Below are 16215 nucleotides of genomic sequence, written 5' to 3'. Positions count from 1 at the left end.
GATCGCCTGATATATGCCTACGATACTTTTATCCATTATGCTTATTACACCTGTATAGAGCAAAGTACGTACCATGTTCCACAGTTTTCTTTCCCATATTATGAAGCGGAAAGGATGAAGAATAACTTTATCCCAAAAGCGAAAATAGCTTGTAAACAGACTAAAAAAGTATAAAATATAAAGAGAGAGGGAGCCTATAAAGCATTCAATGTTTTTTTTCGAACTTGACAACAATATTCATCTCATCTGGCTTTCATTTACGTACCGAACATGGGCTGCTGTCAGTCCAACTCAAAGAAAGCAACGCCGCCACCAACACCGCCGCCCCCGCCCCCGGCTTCGGAGTCACCACAGTCATCGGAGCAACCGTTTCAACCACCACCAGATCAGCCAGCGCCGCCAACTGATCATACGCCGACACCCACATTGGATGACTGTGTCAGACATTTTCGAACGATCAACAATGCAGGCGATGTTGAGTATTTGATTGATCTCATCGACAAGCTCTTGGATTCTCTTCTAAACAGGGTTAGTATGAGAGTGAGCTTGCTTCAACCCCGATCTTAAGAAAGTACGTTTATTTCTTTTGGCGTTTTACTTGATAATGTCCTGTCTGTAAATGCAGCCGAAACAACAGAAGACATTGCAGAGTCGAAACAACAGTTCAGAGACACACTCTGATACGCTCAAGGGTAGAGCGAAATCAGTGTGGGCTTCCTTTCTCGAAAGTGGGTCTGTATTCCTCGAATTTGTCAACAAGCACATTCAGCTGGAGAAGGTAACTGTTTACTTTCAGTAATATGTTTATTACTTGCTTGATAGCATGTTGGCATTATTTTCGAATTGGAAATAATGTTGGTGATATTTACAGGGAGACGGAGGAAACAGACAGGTTTTAGCACAGATATTGCAAAGTGTGGGGAAAGTGCATTGGGTTGTTGGAGGGTTATCTATTATAGCTTTCTTGCTAGACCAGATTGGTCAGATCTCCGATAACCGCAGTGAATGCGTAGAACTCTTAAGGCAAATGGTGAAGCTTGCTGGGCATATAAGAAAGTTGAAGTATGATATGCCACAAGAAGAAACTATATTGAATGAAGCTACTATATTGATTTTTGAAGGATCCATGATGTGCGCTTCTCAATTAAAATCTAGAGTACTTTTCAGGTAAAGTGACTACAATACTTACTGCATATTTGCGTTTAAGGGAGTTATATTAGCTCTATCCTCATTTGTGCACGGTTATCCTGATTGAAATTGTCCGTATTGCAGGTTTCTGAAGGCTTCTGTAGACTCCGCAAGTTTGGCCACTCTACAATCGAGAATAAATCAACTAAATCAGGATCTTACATTGAGAGTAGCGATACAAATACATCATCAGCAGCCTGTTGCTTTCCCTCCACAGAAGCCCATTTATCCAGATTATGCAGGTATGTATGTATATATATATAATTCCTCGTTGTCCAATATTTTTATCTGTATTTACATATCTGCAAGTTTGCATCACCATTTGCATGTGTTGTTATTACCTTAACTTACTTCCTATGCTTGTCGGCAGTTGGAATCGAAGGGCAGAAGAAACAGGTAATGAAGTTGTTGGCCATGGGAGCTCGAAATAAGTCACCAGTGGCTGTTGTTATATATGGATTTGGGGGCATAGGAAAGACCACTCTCGCCACTGCTGTTATTGCTGACTTAGATATCTCAGATTACAACTATTGTGGAGTTCAGATCCAAGAAGACCGCTCCAGAAATGACATAAAGTCTATGCAGCATCAAATATTGAGAGATGCCTTCCCAACATACACTTATGACAGGAATGTTACATTGAGAAATACTGCAGAGGGTCGGCAGCATCTTGCGAGAGCTTTCGAAGTCCAGGAAAACAAGCCAGTTTTTTTATTTGTTGACAACGCTCTTCGCGCAGACGATTTGCAAGAGCTCTTCCCGAAACGCTTTGCAGGCCTTCCGAAGCGAAGCAAAATAGTGGCCACGACTCGGAATTTGGGTGTGACAGATATGCTCATACACGCCGGCCTCGAGCGTCGTGACTATCGTGTGGGTACTCTACCTAGCCAAGACGCCCTCAAAATTTTGTTGAAAGAAGATGATATTACTATAAACAGAGATACAGACAATCTGAGAAGAACCCTGCAGATTTGTGATGGGATTCCTTTAGTGTTGGAAATTGTTGGTGCTCGTTTGCGTAAGCAGAATTACAAAGTGGAGAGATGTACCCAAATATTTGAAGCTTTGGAGACCGGAGAAGATATAAAAGGCGAAAATCTGAGCCAACGTCTTGTGAATTCTGTGTACAATGAGCTTGAATTATCTACGCGAGAAGCGTTTCTCGACATTTGCTGCTTCTTTGTTAACTGGAATCGTCGCGACGTGGAGTACATTGTGGGAGCTGAGGACATGACACTTCTGGAGGAGGCGGCATTAGTGAAGACATCGGACAAAGGCGAGTTGATTGTCCATGACATCATCCGAGCAAAAGGGCGGAGCTTGTCTCAATCCAGTAGAATAATGAATATGCAGTCCTGGCTTGAAGTTACACGCGAGGATCAAGTAAGCATTTTCATTGGTATAGAATGCTACAAGATTAAAATTCTTTTCTGCACATCAGTTTAGTTGCTTTATTGAAATGTATTTTCTCTTTGCAGAAGCTCAAGCAAATTAAGGGAGTTTGGCTGGGCAAGGAGGAATCTGAATCTCGTAATGAAGTTGATGAGAAGCAACTACATTCATTAAAAAATTCGTTGAGAGTCCTGGGTTTAGAAAGCCAGATAAAAGTGTCAGTATCAAGCCAAACATCATCTAAGTTTAAGGAACTCAGATTTCTCAGACTGGGCGGGGACATTTCTGCGTTATGGCCACCGAGCTTAGAGTCGCTTGAGCGATTGGCTGTGTTCCATGGCCCTGTCTTTAAAGATGGTGTGACATTATATCAGGCAAGTCCTCCCTACTTTTCTCTCTTTCGTATTCATATCTCTTTTATGGGAGAAATTCCTTATAGTCGAATCACAACGTGAATGCAGCTACCGAAGAAGCTGCGGGTCATGAGATCCACTGCACAGTCTCAATGCGAGGAATCAAAGCCCACCAAAATTATCCAAAACTCTTCCTTAGAAGAGCTGGATTTAAAAGAATTGAAAAGTCTCCAGAAGTTACCAGAAAAGCTGGATCACTTAACCGGCCTTAAAGTTTTGATATTAGATGAGTGGGATAAAATAAAGGAGCTTCCTGAGCAGGTATGTGGGCTGCGTTCATTAAAAAGACTGAGCATTTGTGGTGGTAATTCCTTGAGAAACCTGCCAAACTCATTTGGGCAATTAAGTTCTTTACAAGAATTGATATTAACAAGCTGTAAGCAGTTGGAAGAGTTGCCCTCAACCTTTGGAGACCTGAGTTCTCTGAAACATTTGTGTTTATCAGAGTGTGTTAGCCTAAAAGAATTGCCTTCCAACTTCGGAAAATTAAGGTCTTTGGAGGTTTTAAATTTAGATGGCTGCTGTAACTTGGAAACATTCCCTCTTAGCTTTTGGGAACTCAACTCTTTAAAAGAATTGAGGTGCAGCTCTCTCGAACTGAAAGAATTGCCTCCTAACTTTGGGATGCTTACTTCTTTGAGATTTCTAGACTTAAGTTACTGTATGAAACTGAAAAACTTGCCCAAAAGTATAGAAAATCTCCACTCACTCGATGGCTTGAGTTTATTTCCTTGCAAGAAATTAGAAGTTGTTCCTTCCAACATTGGGGAACTTCGGTCACTTCAAAAACTAGATTTAAGAGGTTGTCAGAATTTGAGAGAACTTCCAGTTACTGTTACACGAAGGAAAGAGCGAATGACTGTTTGGCTGCCGGACCATTTAGTGGACTAGTCCAAGGACTTCGTGTCCCATCAAATCTCTCTCTTGTGCATGGATCATGTAAAGCCACCTGTGTAACATGTAAAAGTAGAATCTACATGTACATGTATATTACAAATAATTAGTTTTTAATTACACTTCGTTGAATATACATTTATATGTGTATAGTTTATTGAATACTTAATTTGTATATTTATTCAATGTATTTATATAATAATAAATGATATAATTGTATGTTGTGTTGAATTTTTTATTATATATTTCTCTTTTGAATAATTTTTATTTATTTATACATATCTTTCATTTATTGTATTTTAAACATGTTTAGGTATTCAATTTTAGATAGTTATAATTGCAAATATAAGATTAATATTTTGTGATTCAAATTTTTAACTTTTTAAAATTTAAATTAAATTCATGTAAAGTATATAATTACTTTCACTAACTATTTTGCTTTACACTATTCTATTATGTATGAATTTTTTTAATGTGCTAGTATTAGAGTCATTTTATTTAATCGTTTATTTTTCTATAAGATTCAAATATCATATTTTTAAGAAAGAATTGTATTATTTTTTGACTATTTACATTAAGAAAACAAGAATATTTGCAATAGTCAAAGGAATATTCTCAAGTTTGTGCAATGAGTCTCTTTCATACATAATCGACTAACCATGCAACTCATTAGTGCTTCCATCCCTTCTAGCATGCATTCATAGGTATTCCTTCCCTCAATTTAGGGACCACTATTAATCCTATAAGTATGTATGTCATAAGATATTTCCTCCCAACCATTCACCCTATTTTCATTAATAAGAAAAACCAATCCATCACTATTTCCTCATCTTTTATGTTATAGGACTAATACTCCACAATCAATCTTGTAGATACTCTTTAAACAACTCTTGTCTCCACCAAGCTAACATATTATACATTTGATTGAATACATGATCCTACCTATTTGACTAGGATGATAATAAGGTTAAATGTATAAAAATTACAAAATCTAAACGATAAGAAGAAAAGTATTATTGTATTCATTTATTTCCACCACCTATCCTTTTCATTCAATAGTATTATTTATATTTTACATATAATATACATGACTCATAATTTTCTTTATATTATAGCTAGTTAGGCCTATGAACACAAATTTCGCATTTAATATTTTTAATTGTAAATATTACTTATGTTGTGATGATCTTAGCTTAACTATTTTGAAGTTTCATAAAAGGACTATATGTTATTCACTTGTTTTCATTGTTATCAAGTTATTTTGTGTATTACTTTGATGATTTTATTATAACATTATTGCAATTTTTATATAAACATGGATGAATGATCCATACAAATAATTACAAGATTCACATTTATAAGAAATAAACCCTATTAATGTATATGGGAATTAAATATAGCCTTTGTTTAGAAAAATCAAGCACCACTTTTTTTATAATAAACTATATAGAATTTATTTGGTGGGATTAGATAGAATAATATGCAAAATCAATCACCTTTACATATTTTAGAAAATTGTGAACTAATTTGAAATATACGTATATATCTTATATGCAAAGTGTATAGTATATTTATATACTACTAATCATATGATATTTCCATTGTTCAACATTCAGGAATCCAAAAAAAAAATTTAAAGGTATTTTCATTTTGAAATGTGAATCAAATTGATACTATTTGATAAAAAAAATTAATTGAAACCAAATTAATTTAGATAACAGGGTAAGAATTATTAATATGTAGATTATATTCTTTACATCACATTGAGTTATTATTATTAAATAAGTCGCAAATAGCCCCATCTAAGTTTAAATCCAATGCAAACTATTAATAGGTAGAGGTAGACCTAAAATACACCAATAGATAGCAACTAAGGTCAACTTGTGAAATTGTAGATTCTGAAAATGAATAAGTTACAGCCTATTTTAAATATTTCTTGTCTAACATTTTAATGTAAGAAGACTTATGTAAGCAAAAAACAAAAATTGAAATAAGAATATGATATTCAATTAGTTCATTTTGATGATATTTAAATTGTATTTTCATTGGCCTTTTAAATGCTTATGAATTTATCATGAATAAGAAATAAATAGAGAAATTCTATGAGAAAGGAAAAAACATTTACCATAGCTAAAAATAATTTATTTGTTACTAACTATAGTAACTAAAAACTAGGACATACTAAACTAATTTTCCAATATTCACCTCCTTATTACATTAATTTAAACAAGAGTTGCATGTTTCAAGGGTTTTGAGCACGAACCTTCTAGATACTTTGATGAAGCACCCCCACCAATCATCATTGGTCATATAGGTAATATTAAATTAATTGCCTGAGTGGATCTCTTAAGTTTAGAACACGCAACCATATATTTAGAACATGGGAGAATATAAAATTGTTACCATAACCCATGTAAATGAGATACATTTTCTCTAAAATTTTGCATCTTCTTTGAGTGTGTTCATTGTCTCCTCTAGTGTTTTATTTAATAGATCTTTCCTCTAATAATCCACAATACTTCTAAGTATATCTAATGTTGCTTCAAGTATGATCTAGAGATAATGTGTTCTCCACCATTCAATTCATCAATAAAGTCTTTATACATGAGATAAAATTCCCTTGAAAATTCCACAACATATCTAAGTATAACTAATTTCAACTAAAGCTAAGCACATGAATTCCTCTCAACAAAAAAAAAGAAGATACTTTGGAAATATTAGATGATTTAGTTTCTTGTTGTTCCATGTCAACTAAGTCAGCTTCAAACCCAAAGAACTCCGCCCCTTATTCTATGCATAATATACCTTCTACTTCCTTTTTCCTGCCCTCCCCTAAAAGTTAGCTCACTTTTTCTAGGGATCTCATTATCCCACCATTTTTCTTCCCCTACCCTTCTTCCTAATGTTTCTGATGGATAATTTTATCTTTAGGCCCTACCCCTCAACTCTACTAAATTGTGCATATTCCATAAATGACTCAAAGACTTTACAAGTGTCTTTTCTTTAGATTCAAATAGTGAGAAGAAAGATAAATACGTTAGAGTCCATTACTAAAGATGAACACAAGGTAGATGACTAAACCAAAGTGAAAAGGGATGAGGCACAATGGGAAGTGGGAAGATATTTTTCGGAGAAGTTACATAAGTGGGAAATGTTGGAGGAGAAGATGTGTGTCCTTGTTCCTTTAGAGGAAGAGAAGAACAAGATCCTAATTTCTTTATCATATATGAAGGAGTCCTAGGTTTACCTATAAGAAAAAATCAAGGATTTGGCTTCTCAGTAGAGAGTTTCCCAGGCTAGAGTAAAAATAGACAATCACAAGATTTAGGGTGAGTTGGATGAAAGGAAACAAAAATGAAAATGGGGAGAGGATTCTCATAGTAAAGAGAGGACCTCTCCATCTAGTTTCTAAGAAAGAGGCTAACCCAGGGATGTGTCTTCATCTACACCTTCTAAGCTACCCTTCTTGCTAGATAAGTTCAAGGAGATGAGAAAGTGGCACTTCTTTGTTATGGTATGGTTGCAGTGTTGGGGTTTGTGTTGGTGTATGTTTATTATTTTTGGTTGATGTTAGGTGTTGGATTTTTCTTCTAGTCCATCTCTAATGGCTTAGCAACATAATGTTTTGGTATTATTTTGTTTTGTTTTGTTTTGTGTTGGTCTTAATTTTTTTTAATATTCTATTTCTAGTTCTAGTTTTTTTTGTAGGGTCTCACTTCTTTTCAATCCTTTTTTTTTTTTCCACTGAACTTGGTGTTTTTTTTTATGGGTCTCGGCCCTATCCTACTTTATCTAACCAAAACTAATAGATCACCTAAAGTTCTAAAGAAGTTAAAAACCAAGCATGAATACAATAAAATATAAAAATAATAATATTTGCATCCTTTCTCATTTAAGGGATAAACATGATTCCAAGTCTACCATTTTCTTTAGAGATAAAGATAAGGTGATTCTTATTGAAAAAATTATTCCTGATTGATAAGCTAGACCGCAATAATAAAAGATCTCCCACATCCATTTCTCTCCAACCTCTGATAATATTTTCATTATTCTCTTATTTTCAAATGTATGATTCATGTTCAATTTCCTCCTCTTAAACTCTCTTGCACTTCTTCCCTAGTAATAAATAATGCATTTAAGTTTCTATGTTTCATTTGTCCTACTACAGTAATAAGCATAAAATCCTTAATCACAACTTAACCTTCCCTATTTCCACTACAAATATCAAGAGACAAGTCCTACTACGCTCTTATGATTTCCTTATTTAATATTAATCATGCAAAAATATATAGGAACTAGAAGTAAAATTGGATAACATAAATAGGCCTAATAATATTAATACTTAGATTAATACATAAAACTTTACATAAATAACAACAATAAAAATTGAAAAAAATCAACCAAATTTCTCAAGACCTTTTCTTTGTCTTATTAATAATGAGTTAAAACCTTTACAACTTTACTCAAACCTCAAATATGACTTTCATGTTAATATTCCATATAGGAAACTCGAAAATGAATATCATGCATCAATTGAGCACTCTAAGTTGTAAATTCCTCTAGATATCAATATGCACCTTTGAAAGTAATAATTCAAACCAATGAATACCCTATATTATAGAGATTGGATCAAATTCCACTCAACCCTACTTTGGGATCAGTCATGTTAATAATAGGGAATGAAAGGATTACATAGATAAACCTCGTGAGTTGATGAGTTTATTTTAATTATTGTAGCCTTAATGGAAAACTATAAATTGTAATTACTTGGAAAATGACATAGGTACTAGTTTTAATAAAATGTACAATTGTTATGGAGGTACCTGAATTGCTTTTGTGAGATAGATTTATCATAATATTAACTTTTAATATTACTAAAATGTTATAAGGTAAACTAACATATTGTTTTATATTAAAAAGTAGTCAAAATAGGGGCTAACCCAAGTATAGAAAAAAGAAGACTAAAAATCAATTAGAAGTCATTACCCTATGATGAACCAACCCCTTTTCTTAAAATCAAAAACCCCCAAACTAACATATTTGTATAATTAAACCTACTACATTTAACACTTAATATATTATCATCATAATATAAAAGTCTAGCCCAATCTAAATTTTTGGGCAAAAACCAAGTCCAATAATTAATAGAAAAATAAGTCCCATGGGCCACATAGTAAACAGTAAACATAAACACTAGAAAAGAAGAGACTAGAGACTAGGAGCTAACTCTCCTTCTAATTGTTTGGGTTCTCTAGTAGGAGTTATAGCCAATCGTCTATCAAGAAGCCATAAAGTGAGCAAGTAGTCTCCATGTCCTTGGCATCATTGATACTCTCCTTTCTAACCTACAAAAGATGAAGGATGGAAGAAAAAGAATGCATGACATGGATAGAAAAATTGACCATCCTATTGAACTTATCCTCCAAGTCCTCATTTTTCCTAGTTAGATTGGCAATGGTTTCCACCAACCTAGCAAAGTCCTACTTGATAGGAGCTTGTTTATCACTAGTAACTCGAGGCACAATATTCTCCCCGTTTTGATTATCACCTCTCACATTATTGTCATCCTAATTCTACGTGCTTTTCTCAATTCTCTAGTTCTAAAGGGTATTTGCAAGATCATGGTCAACCAAACTATGGCCTTAAGTGATAGTGAAAAACCAATAAATCAAGGTTATGTTAACTTGACACATATTTATAAAGTAGTTATGGAATTTATATCAAAATGTTGTAAGAAAATAATCTGTAGGGAAATTGAATATAGTTTCTAAAATACTAGGCCTTATCTAGAGAAAAATATATTTCATCGATCAAAATTTTAGAATTTAATGTAGGAGTACAAAAATTTCAGGATGAAAATTAAAAATAGGTGTATGTCTACAACCTTAATCAAAATCAAATGATAATATTTTTAAAAATAATTATAGATATAAAAAGTAGACTCATGTATGAATGTGACACATATTTTTGGGTATTTTTATTGCAAATAAATAATTAAATATGAATTTTCTACTATAACTTTTTCAAAATAAAAAAAAACTCCCGTGTCTGACCACCTTAACTTATTGAAAAATTTACAAAATTATTTTTCTCATTATTTTTCTTATACTAGGTGATGCATAGAATGTGATGCAACTTTTGGATTTCAAATAGCTTAGTGATGATGTCACATAGCTTTGTCTTCTAGATGAGCTCCCTAAAATCCTTGGATTTCAATCATTTAAGGGCCTCTCTATCCACTATCAAATTTTTAGAATGAAAAAAAAAAAAGGGTAATGTCAAAGGTTGGGAAAAATGAATGTCAATGCAATCAAACGATGAAATTGATTTTTCTTTAATATTATTATTCTCAATAGATGCCTATCAATAAGAAATCTTTAATTATCTTCAACCATATTCAACTAAAGAGAGCAATAATCCATCATCAAAATAGTAGAGAGCTAGTAAAAAGATGACTTGAAATAAGTGAAAGCATTAAAATTTCAAATAGAAACAATTTGCCACTATAATCACTTAATTATTCTATGAAACTTAATAAACTTTTACATATTCAATTTCAATAAATTAAATTATTATTCCTTTGATGAATCTTTTTTGGATAGTGCAAAATCATACTATTTTCGCGAGGCATATACTCTTATAAACTATTCTATTTTGCTTATTACACATTTGGATAGCTAAACCATTGTTTGACCCATTTATTATAATTATGAATGAAAGAATGTTATGTGCATGCATTTAAATTTTTTATTAATTAATTTAATATTTTACTTAATTAATAATTACAAGAGATGTTTAAGTATGTGTGCTACGTTTTCATTGGCCAGAGCCAAGCCGTAGCTATGCTACTCAATTCCTTTTCCACAACTGTCAAAACATCCTTAGTTACGAAGAAAAGAAACAAGGAATAGCTTGATTCGTTAAAAAAAATGAAGGAAACACAGGGACGCAATGAATTTTATTGAGACATTAGGCTCACTCCTCCTAGAATTGCCACCACAATGTTCTAACTTTCTAGCATTGTCGAATGTTGTAAAAATAGAATAATGACAAGAAACTTTTGGGTACGAATTGTTAATTCTTTTGCAAATTACACTAAACATTGAACTGTGTTGGGAACTTGGTATGTGATGTAGTGATTTTCTAGGGAAGATTTATAATTATAATCCAGCGTACAAACTTGTTTAAAATGTGACTTAAATGAATTGATAGGTCTTCAATTCATTCGATCCATCACACTTTGTGAAATCATAATAGGCTATGGGGAGCCAATGCGTAGTCTATAATCAACCTTATTATATCATTATACTTAGGCACACGCAAATATTCTTCTTTCCCATTTGATCAATTTTGTTTTTACAATGTTCATAAATTAAAAATCTTTGTTACAAAATTTTCACCCAAATTTGTTTTTGTGAGTGGATTTTTCTATGAAGAGATGCCATTCCTTATTTTTTATTAACTCTGTCTCAATAGTCATGGTGATCACTTGCTCGGTAACATCAATATAATTTTTCTTTTTCAAAATTTTAAATAGAATTCATAATCTTGGGTGAAATGATAGATAGATAGATGAAATTTTAATGTCCATGAGGCTAAGCATAACCTATGGAACAACCTTCCCACTAAACCAACTTAAGTAATTCAGTTTTTCTTCTATGCAAGTTGAGGATGAGCCCACCCAATTGTTTAGTTTTCTCCTTGCTAAATAATTCATGCCAAGAGCTATTAGATATAATATCCACAAATAAAAATTGAGTTGACAAATTTTTATTATCCATCCACTTAGATGCAAATCATTCTGCTATCCTATGTCTATGAAAATGGACTTTTCTTTAAAAAAGAACTTTGTGGGAAAATATATAGAATTGATCAACATGCCAGAATACCAACATGTATTAATGGCCTTCCATTTACCAAAAAGACAAACATTTGTGAGTAAAATATTATGTAACATTTAAGACCATTCAAATACTTGAATTATGATTGAGTGTCTTATGGTAACATTATTATTTATTATCACATCATTTAGACCTAATTTATATTTGTTTTGGTAAAATAATTTTACTTTTTTAGACCTAATTTCATAATAGAATCAGTAACGAAATTCCTTTTAAATTTTATCTTGTTAATAAAATTATTTCCTCGTGTAGAGAACATTGTTACTTTTAAGAACATTAGGGCTTAAGAAATGTCATCGCCTTGGAAAAATTGGGATTGTTAGAATCTAAAATTGTTTTAGTCTTTATCATGTAATTTCTAATTATGGTGAACTCTTTAAGTTATAAAGCTTGTTCTTAATATTATCTATTTTATAATATTATTATTTGTCATGCTTAAACAAATGTTAAAGTTCTCTATGATGAGAAATATCACAAATTCACATTGCATTTCCAATTAGAATATTTTGAAGGTATATTTGATTTCCACCCATTTTAAGAGACCATAATGGGAATAGTGTGGGTCCATCTCACATCCATTTTTTGATAATGTTTTGTAGTATTTTAGAATTATTTTGAATTGAAAAAAAGAAGTAAAAGCTTATTTTCTTATATAATATCTTGTGTATTTATCTAAGAGCTCATATATAAAGTTTTATATTAAGGTTTTTATTTTATTTATTTTAACACTTAGAAAAGAAAGAATGCAAATTAGTCATAAAATGATTGTTGATCTCCAATAAAAATAATTATAGCACCCTAAATATCCATTTATTGATGTTAATGTTGTTAGGTGTTATGTGCAACTAAATATTATCTATTAGATCGGTCTTTTATAATTCTACTTTCTTGATAGATTTGATATCAATGGGTTGGTAGGAGAGAAAAACATGACAAAACACTATAAATGATGGGTTTCCTAAAGAATTTCAAATGTATAGAAAAGGAATATAAAATGTTAGAATATATATATATATATATATATATATATATATATATATATAAAAGTTTGATCATGACAATTTAGATGTTATTTTAGTATAGTTGTGGATCTATTTTATTACTACGAAAAATTAAGAACAATTGGGCTAACATTATCATCACATTAATATTAGTATTAAATTTTAGGTAGACATCAAAGAATAATATAACATTTCACACATGGAATTCTAGAAAATACTCTATAAAAAAATATTCATTGTAATTTATGTGTAATTTTTCACATTAAATAAGAATGCTTTCTAATATAATTTAAAAATAATAATATTAGGGATGCTTTTACTTTTATAATATCTACAAATAGGATTTTATTAGAAACTAATTGAAAATAATTTTATTGGTTAATATTTATTTTTCCTTGTTTTTACCATCATTTTATTTTTAAAAAACATGAGATTAATTTCTTTAGTAAAGTTATTAAAAACTATCTATTTGAAATATAGATATTTAAACGAATACATAATTTAATATTTTATTTATTTATTGAAAGTAAAAATAATAAAAATAATTTACAAAAAGTAGTTTAAAAATGGGAGTTTATAAATAAAAATAAATAAATGTTTACATACTATCACAAACAGATTGTATAATAAATAAAATACTATTGTGGTTTTCACAATGAAGGCCTCATTTAGTTTAGAAACGGGACCCCTCCTTTATTTTGTTGGCTATTTGGAATCCTAGTTTAAAGTCTGAGTCTTTTTAGGGTTTCATTTATTATTTTTTGGTCAAGACTGTGTCCCAACCCAAAAACCCAAATCTCAAAAATCAAGATTTGAGAGTTTAAGTTTTTACAAGGGAAAAAGGTACACTAGTGCACCAAATTCAACAGGGAAGTGCACATTGAAGTGATGTGCACAACAGTGCAACTATGCACCTCCCATAGCTATGCTAGGGAACCTAGGCTATATAAGCTAGGGACCCTCCCTCAACTCTTCACTTTCCTTTTTCTAGACTCCAAGCTTTGCAACATCGCACCAGTTGAGGTGCACCTCCTCCGCTCTCCTACTGACACAAAACACACAAAATAAACATTAGAATAAAAATTAAGGTGCAAAGTAGTGCACCTAATTAGGTGTGCTACTATACACCTTACCTTTCCATGCAAAACATTAAAAACTTAATTCAAAAGAAAAGGAAAAACACTAAATTAAGGTGCACAGTAGCACACCTAATCAGGTGCACTACTGTGCACCTTTAAAAGAAAAAAATCCTTTCACGCCTAAGTTAGTATAAGGGTGCACTGATGCACACCCTATCTTTTAAATACTTTTCTAAAAATGGCACACTAGGTGCACTTGTTAGGTTTGACTAGTGTACCCTCTTTTACATTCTAGGGTGAAATTAGGTTTTTGAGATGGTTTTAGGCAATTAGGTTTTTCGTTTTTGTTTGAGTTAGTATTAGGGATTGAATTAATAGATATTTCTTTGACTTTGGACTAATATACATGATTTTTATGCAGATTTAATGGCTTCCTCATCATCCTCCCTTGCAATAAAGATGGTTCCAAAGCTTCTAGTGTTCAAGTTTTCAAGCAATTAGATTTTTTGGTTCTATCTAAGTTAGTGTTGGGGATTGAATTAATCAATATTCATTTGACTTTGGACTAATATACATGATTTTTATGCAGATTCAATGGCTTCCTCATCATCCTCCCTTGCAGCAAAGATGATTCCAAAGCTTGTAGTGTTCAAGTTTCAAGGTGTTCCAATGAAGTGACATTTCTAGGATGATCATTCAAAGATCCAAGACACTGAACTGGGTCACATAGATATGGGTGCATTCTTGACACTGTGAAACAAGCCAACAAAAAGGTCTCCCATGATATGCACCTTGATCTGATCAGAACTAGTTAACATAGTGTCACATCAAGTTTTAGTGTAGTCCTCAGAGTTGGTCATGATGTTAGTACAAAGATATGTTCCAGAGGAAAGGGTCATCAAGAGCATAACTAGAGAGATCATCTTGGATCTCTGACCCAACAATATAGAGAAGGTGTTTCATCTTCCAAAGGTGGATTAATTTATGAGGTTGACCTATCACCAAGCTAAGAGATGGTATAGGGAACATATTGACAAAGCTTCTGAGATAATCCAATCTTCATACCTTATTGAAAAGACTTCTCTAGGGTAGAAAGTAGGTAAAGTTGACATAACACAAGGCTACATTAGGAGGATATTGGATATTCGATCATTCTCTTGAAAAGAGTCATGGTTTTTCCCACTTCAATACATTTGAACATATGGATGGTCAATTTCATTGAGACTATCAAGATGACAAAGATGTTGATTGACTGGGCCTCCATTCTCAATGAGAACTTGGGTGAACAACTCATGGCAGTGAAGGATAACAGAATGTTTTACATGACATCATACTTGGTATACCTGCTAGATGCGAGAGTGATAGATTATCTTGGGCTTTATAAGAATGGTAGCATGTAGGATGCAAATTCTTGGCCCTACATTGTATACCCTTAGCTAGTAAAGAAGAAGCTTTTAGAGAAAAGAAAGGAATATAGGATTGTGAATGATGCTTTTATATTTGCAATAATCTAGTTCATAGAGGGGGATTATGCAAAAAGGATGTCACAAGAGGTAGCTGCCAAGATATTAGAAGTTGGGCCCTACTACATCTAGTTTGAAACATTCACATATTTTAGGGTAGAAGGTACAACTATTAACCCTAAGAAGCTCCCTAGGTATCCTAGTGACAAAACTCATTTTACTGGAGATCGCTTGACAACTCTTGTTCACATATGATAGTCAGGAAGCAACACAAAATATGTTGGATATTGTCTATTACTAGAGGACCTTTCAGTGTGGTGCGAAGATAAGACATTCTATCTTTTGAGTGTGAATGGGATCAATATCCCATGGAAGAATATAATTCTCCATTGCCCTATTTTGATAACATCGGGAGAGTACAACATCTAGCTGGTAAGACATTTCAACATGAAGATACAATTGAAGATTACTGGATGAACACAACAAATGACTATGATTTTCGCATAAGGGATTATTGTAGGATGACTTTATATCTAGCAGAAAGTGCTTTGAAGGTGAAGATTGTACAACAAGATATGAAGGATCTTCTCAATCCATTATTTAAAAGGGACAAGATTGGTGACTAACCTATTATGAATGTCAAGATTGACAAAGAAGAGAACTTAGACATCAACCATAGGGTGAGGCTTGTCATCAAATTGACAAAGGATGGGATCAAGAAACCTTTCAAACTTGATCCAATCCCTAAAATAGTGGTATTTCATGCACAAGCCCGTCCAACCAAATATAGAGGAGCTAAGGTCACAGTGCCTACATTCACAACCCAATCACTAGTGAGACTTGAGATAGTATACCAACTAGATAGACCAATTGGGTACTACAGG

The 16215-nt window shown here is 32.5% G+C and overlaps 1 protein-coding gene across 1 annotated transcript; it reads left to right on the top strand.

The window, feature by feature from the left end:
- Positions 1–217: 217 nt before the first annotated feature.
- On the top strand, positions 218–4007 carry LOC149543933 (uncharacterized). The gene is made up of 7 exons (XM_089796355.1): positions 218–528; positions 626–778; positions 872–1167; positions 1273–1430; positions 1559–2571; positions 2667–2954; positions 3042–4007. Exons 1-7 carry the CDS (start codon positions 271–273, stop codon positions 3882–3884), a joined length of 3009 nt encoding a protein of 1002 aa, XP_089652481.1. The 5' UTR covers positions 218–270; the 3' UTR covers positions 3885–4007.
- The last annotated feature ends 12208 nt before the right edge of the window (positions 4008–16215 follow it).

This window comes from Cupressus sempervirens, chromosome 8, assembly GCF_028749045.1.
Source record: "Cupressus sempervirens isolate cs-2001-9-10 chromosome 8, ASM2874904v1, whole genome shotgun sequence".
In the NCBI taxonomy this organism is placed as follows: Eukaryota; Viridiplantae; Streptophyta; class Pinopsida; order Cupressales; family Cupressaceae; genus Cupressus; species Cupressus sempervirens.
Note: the sequence above shows the minus strand (reverse complement) of the source record. Positions and strands in the feature narration are given on the sequence as shown.

What these genes read in the sequence shown, in the direction of transcription:
- LOC149543933 (XM_089796355.1), top strand. Translation starts at nt 271, where the DNA reads ATGGGCTGCTGTCAGTCCAACTCAAAGAAAGCAACGCCGCCACCAACA. An exon ending in AGCACATTCAGCTGGAGAAG is followed by an intron (nt 779 to 871) that starts GTAACTGTTTAC and finishes TGATATTTACAG; the next exon opens with GGAGACGGAGGAAACAGACA. An exon ending in AAATCTAGAGTACTTTTCAG is followed by an intron (nt 1,168 to 1,272) that starts GTAAAGTGACTA and finishes TCCGTATTGCAG; the next exon opens with GTTTCTGAAGGCTTCTGTAG.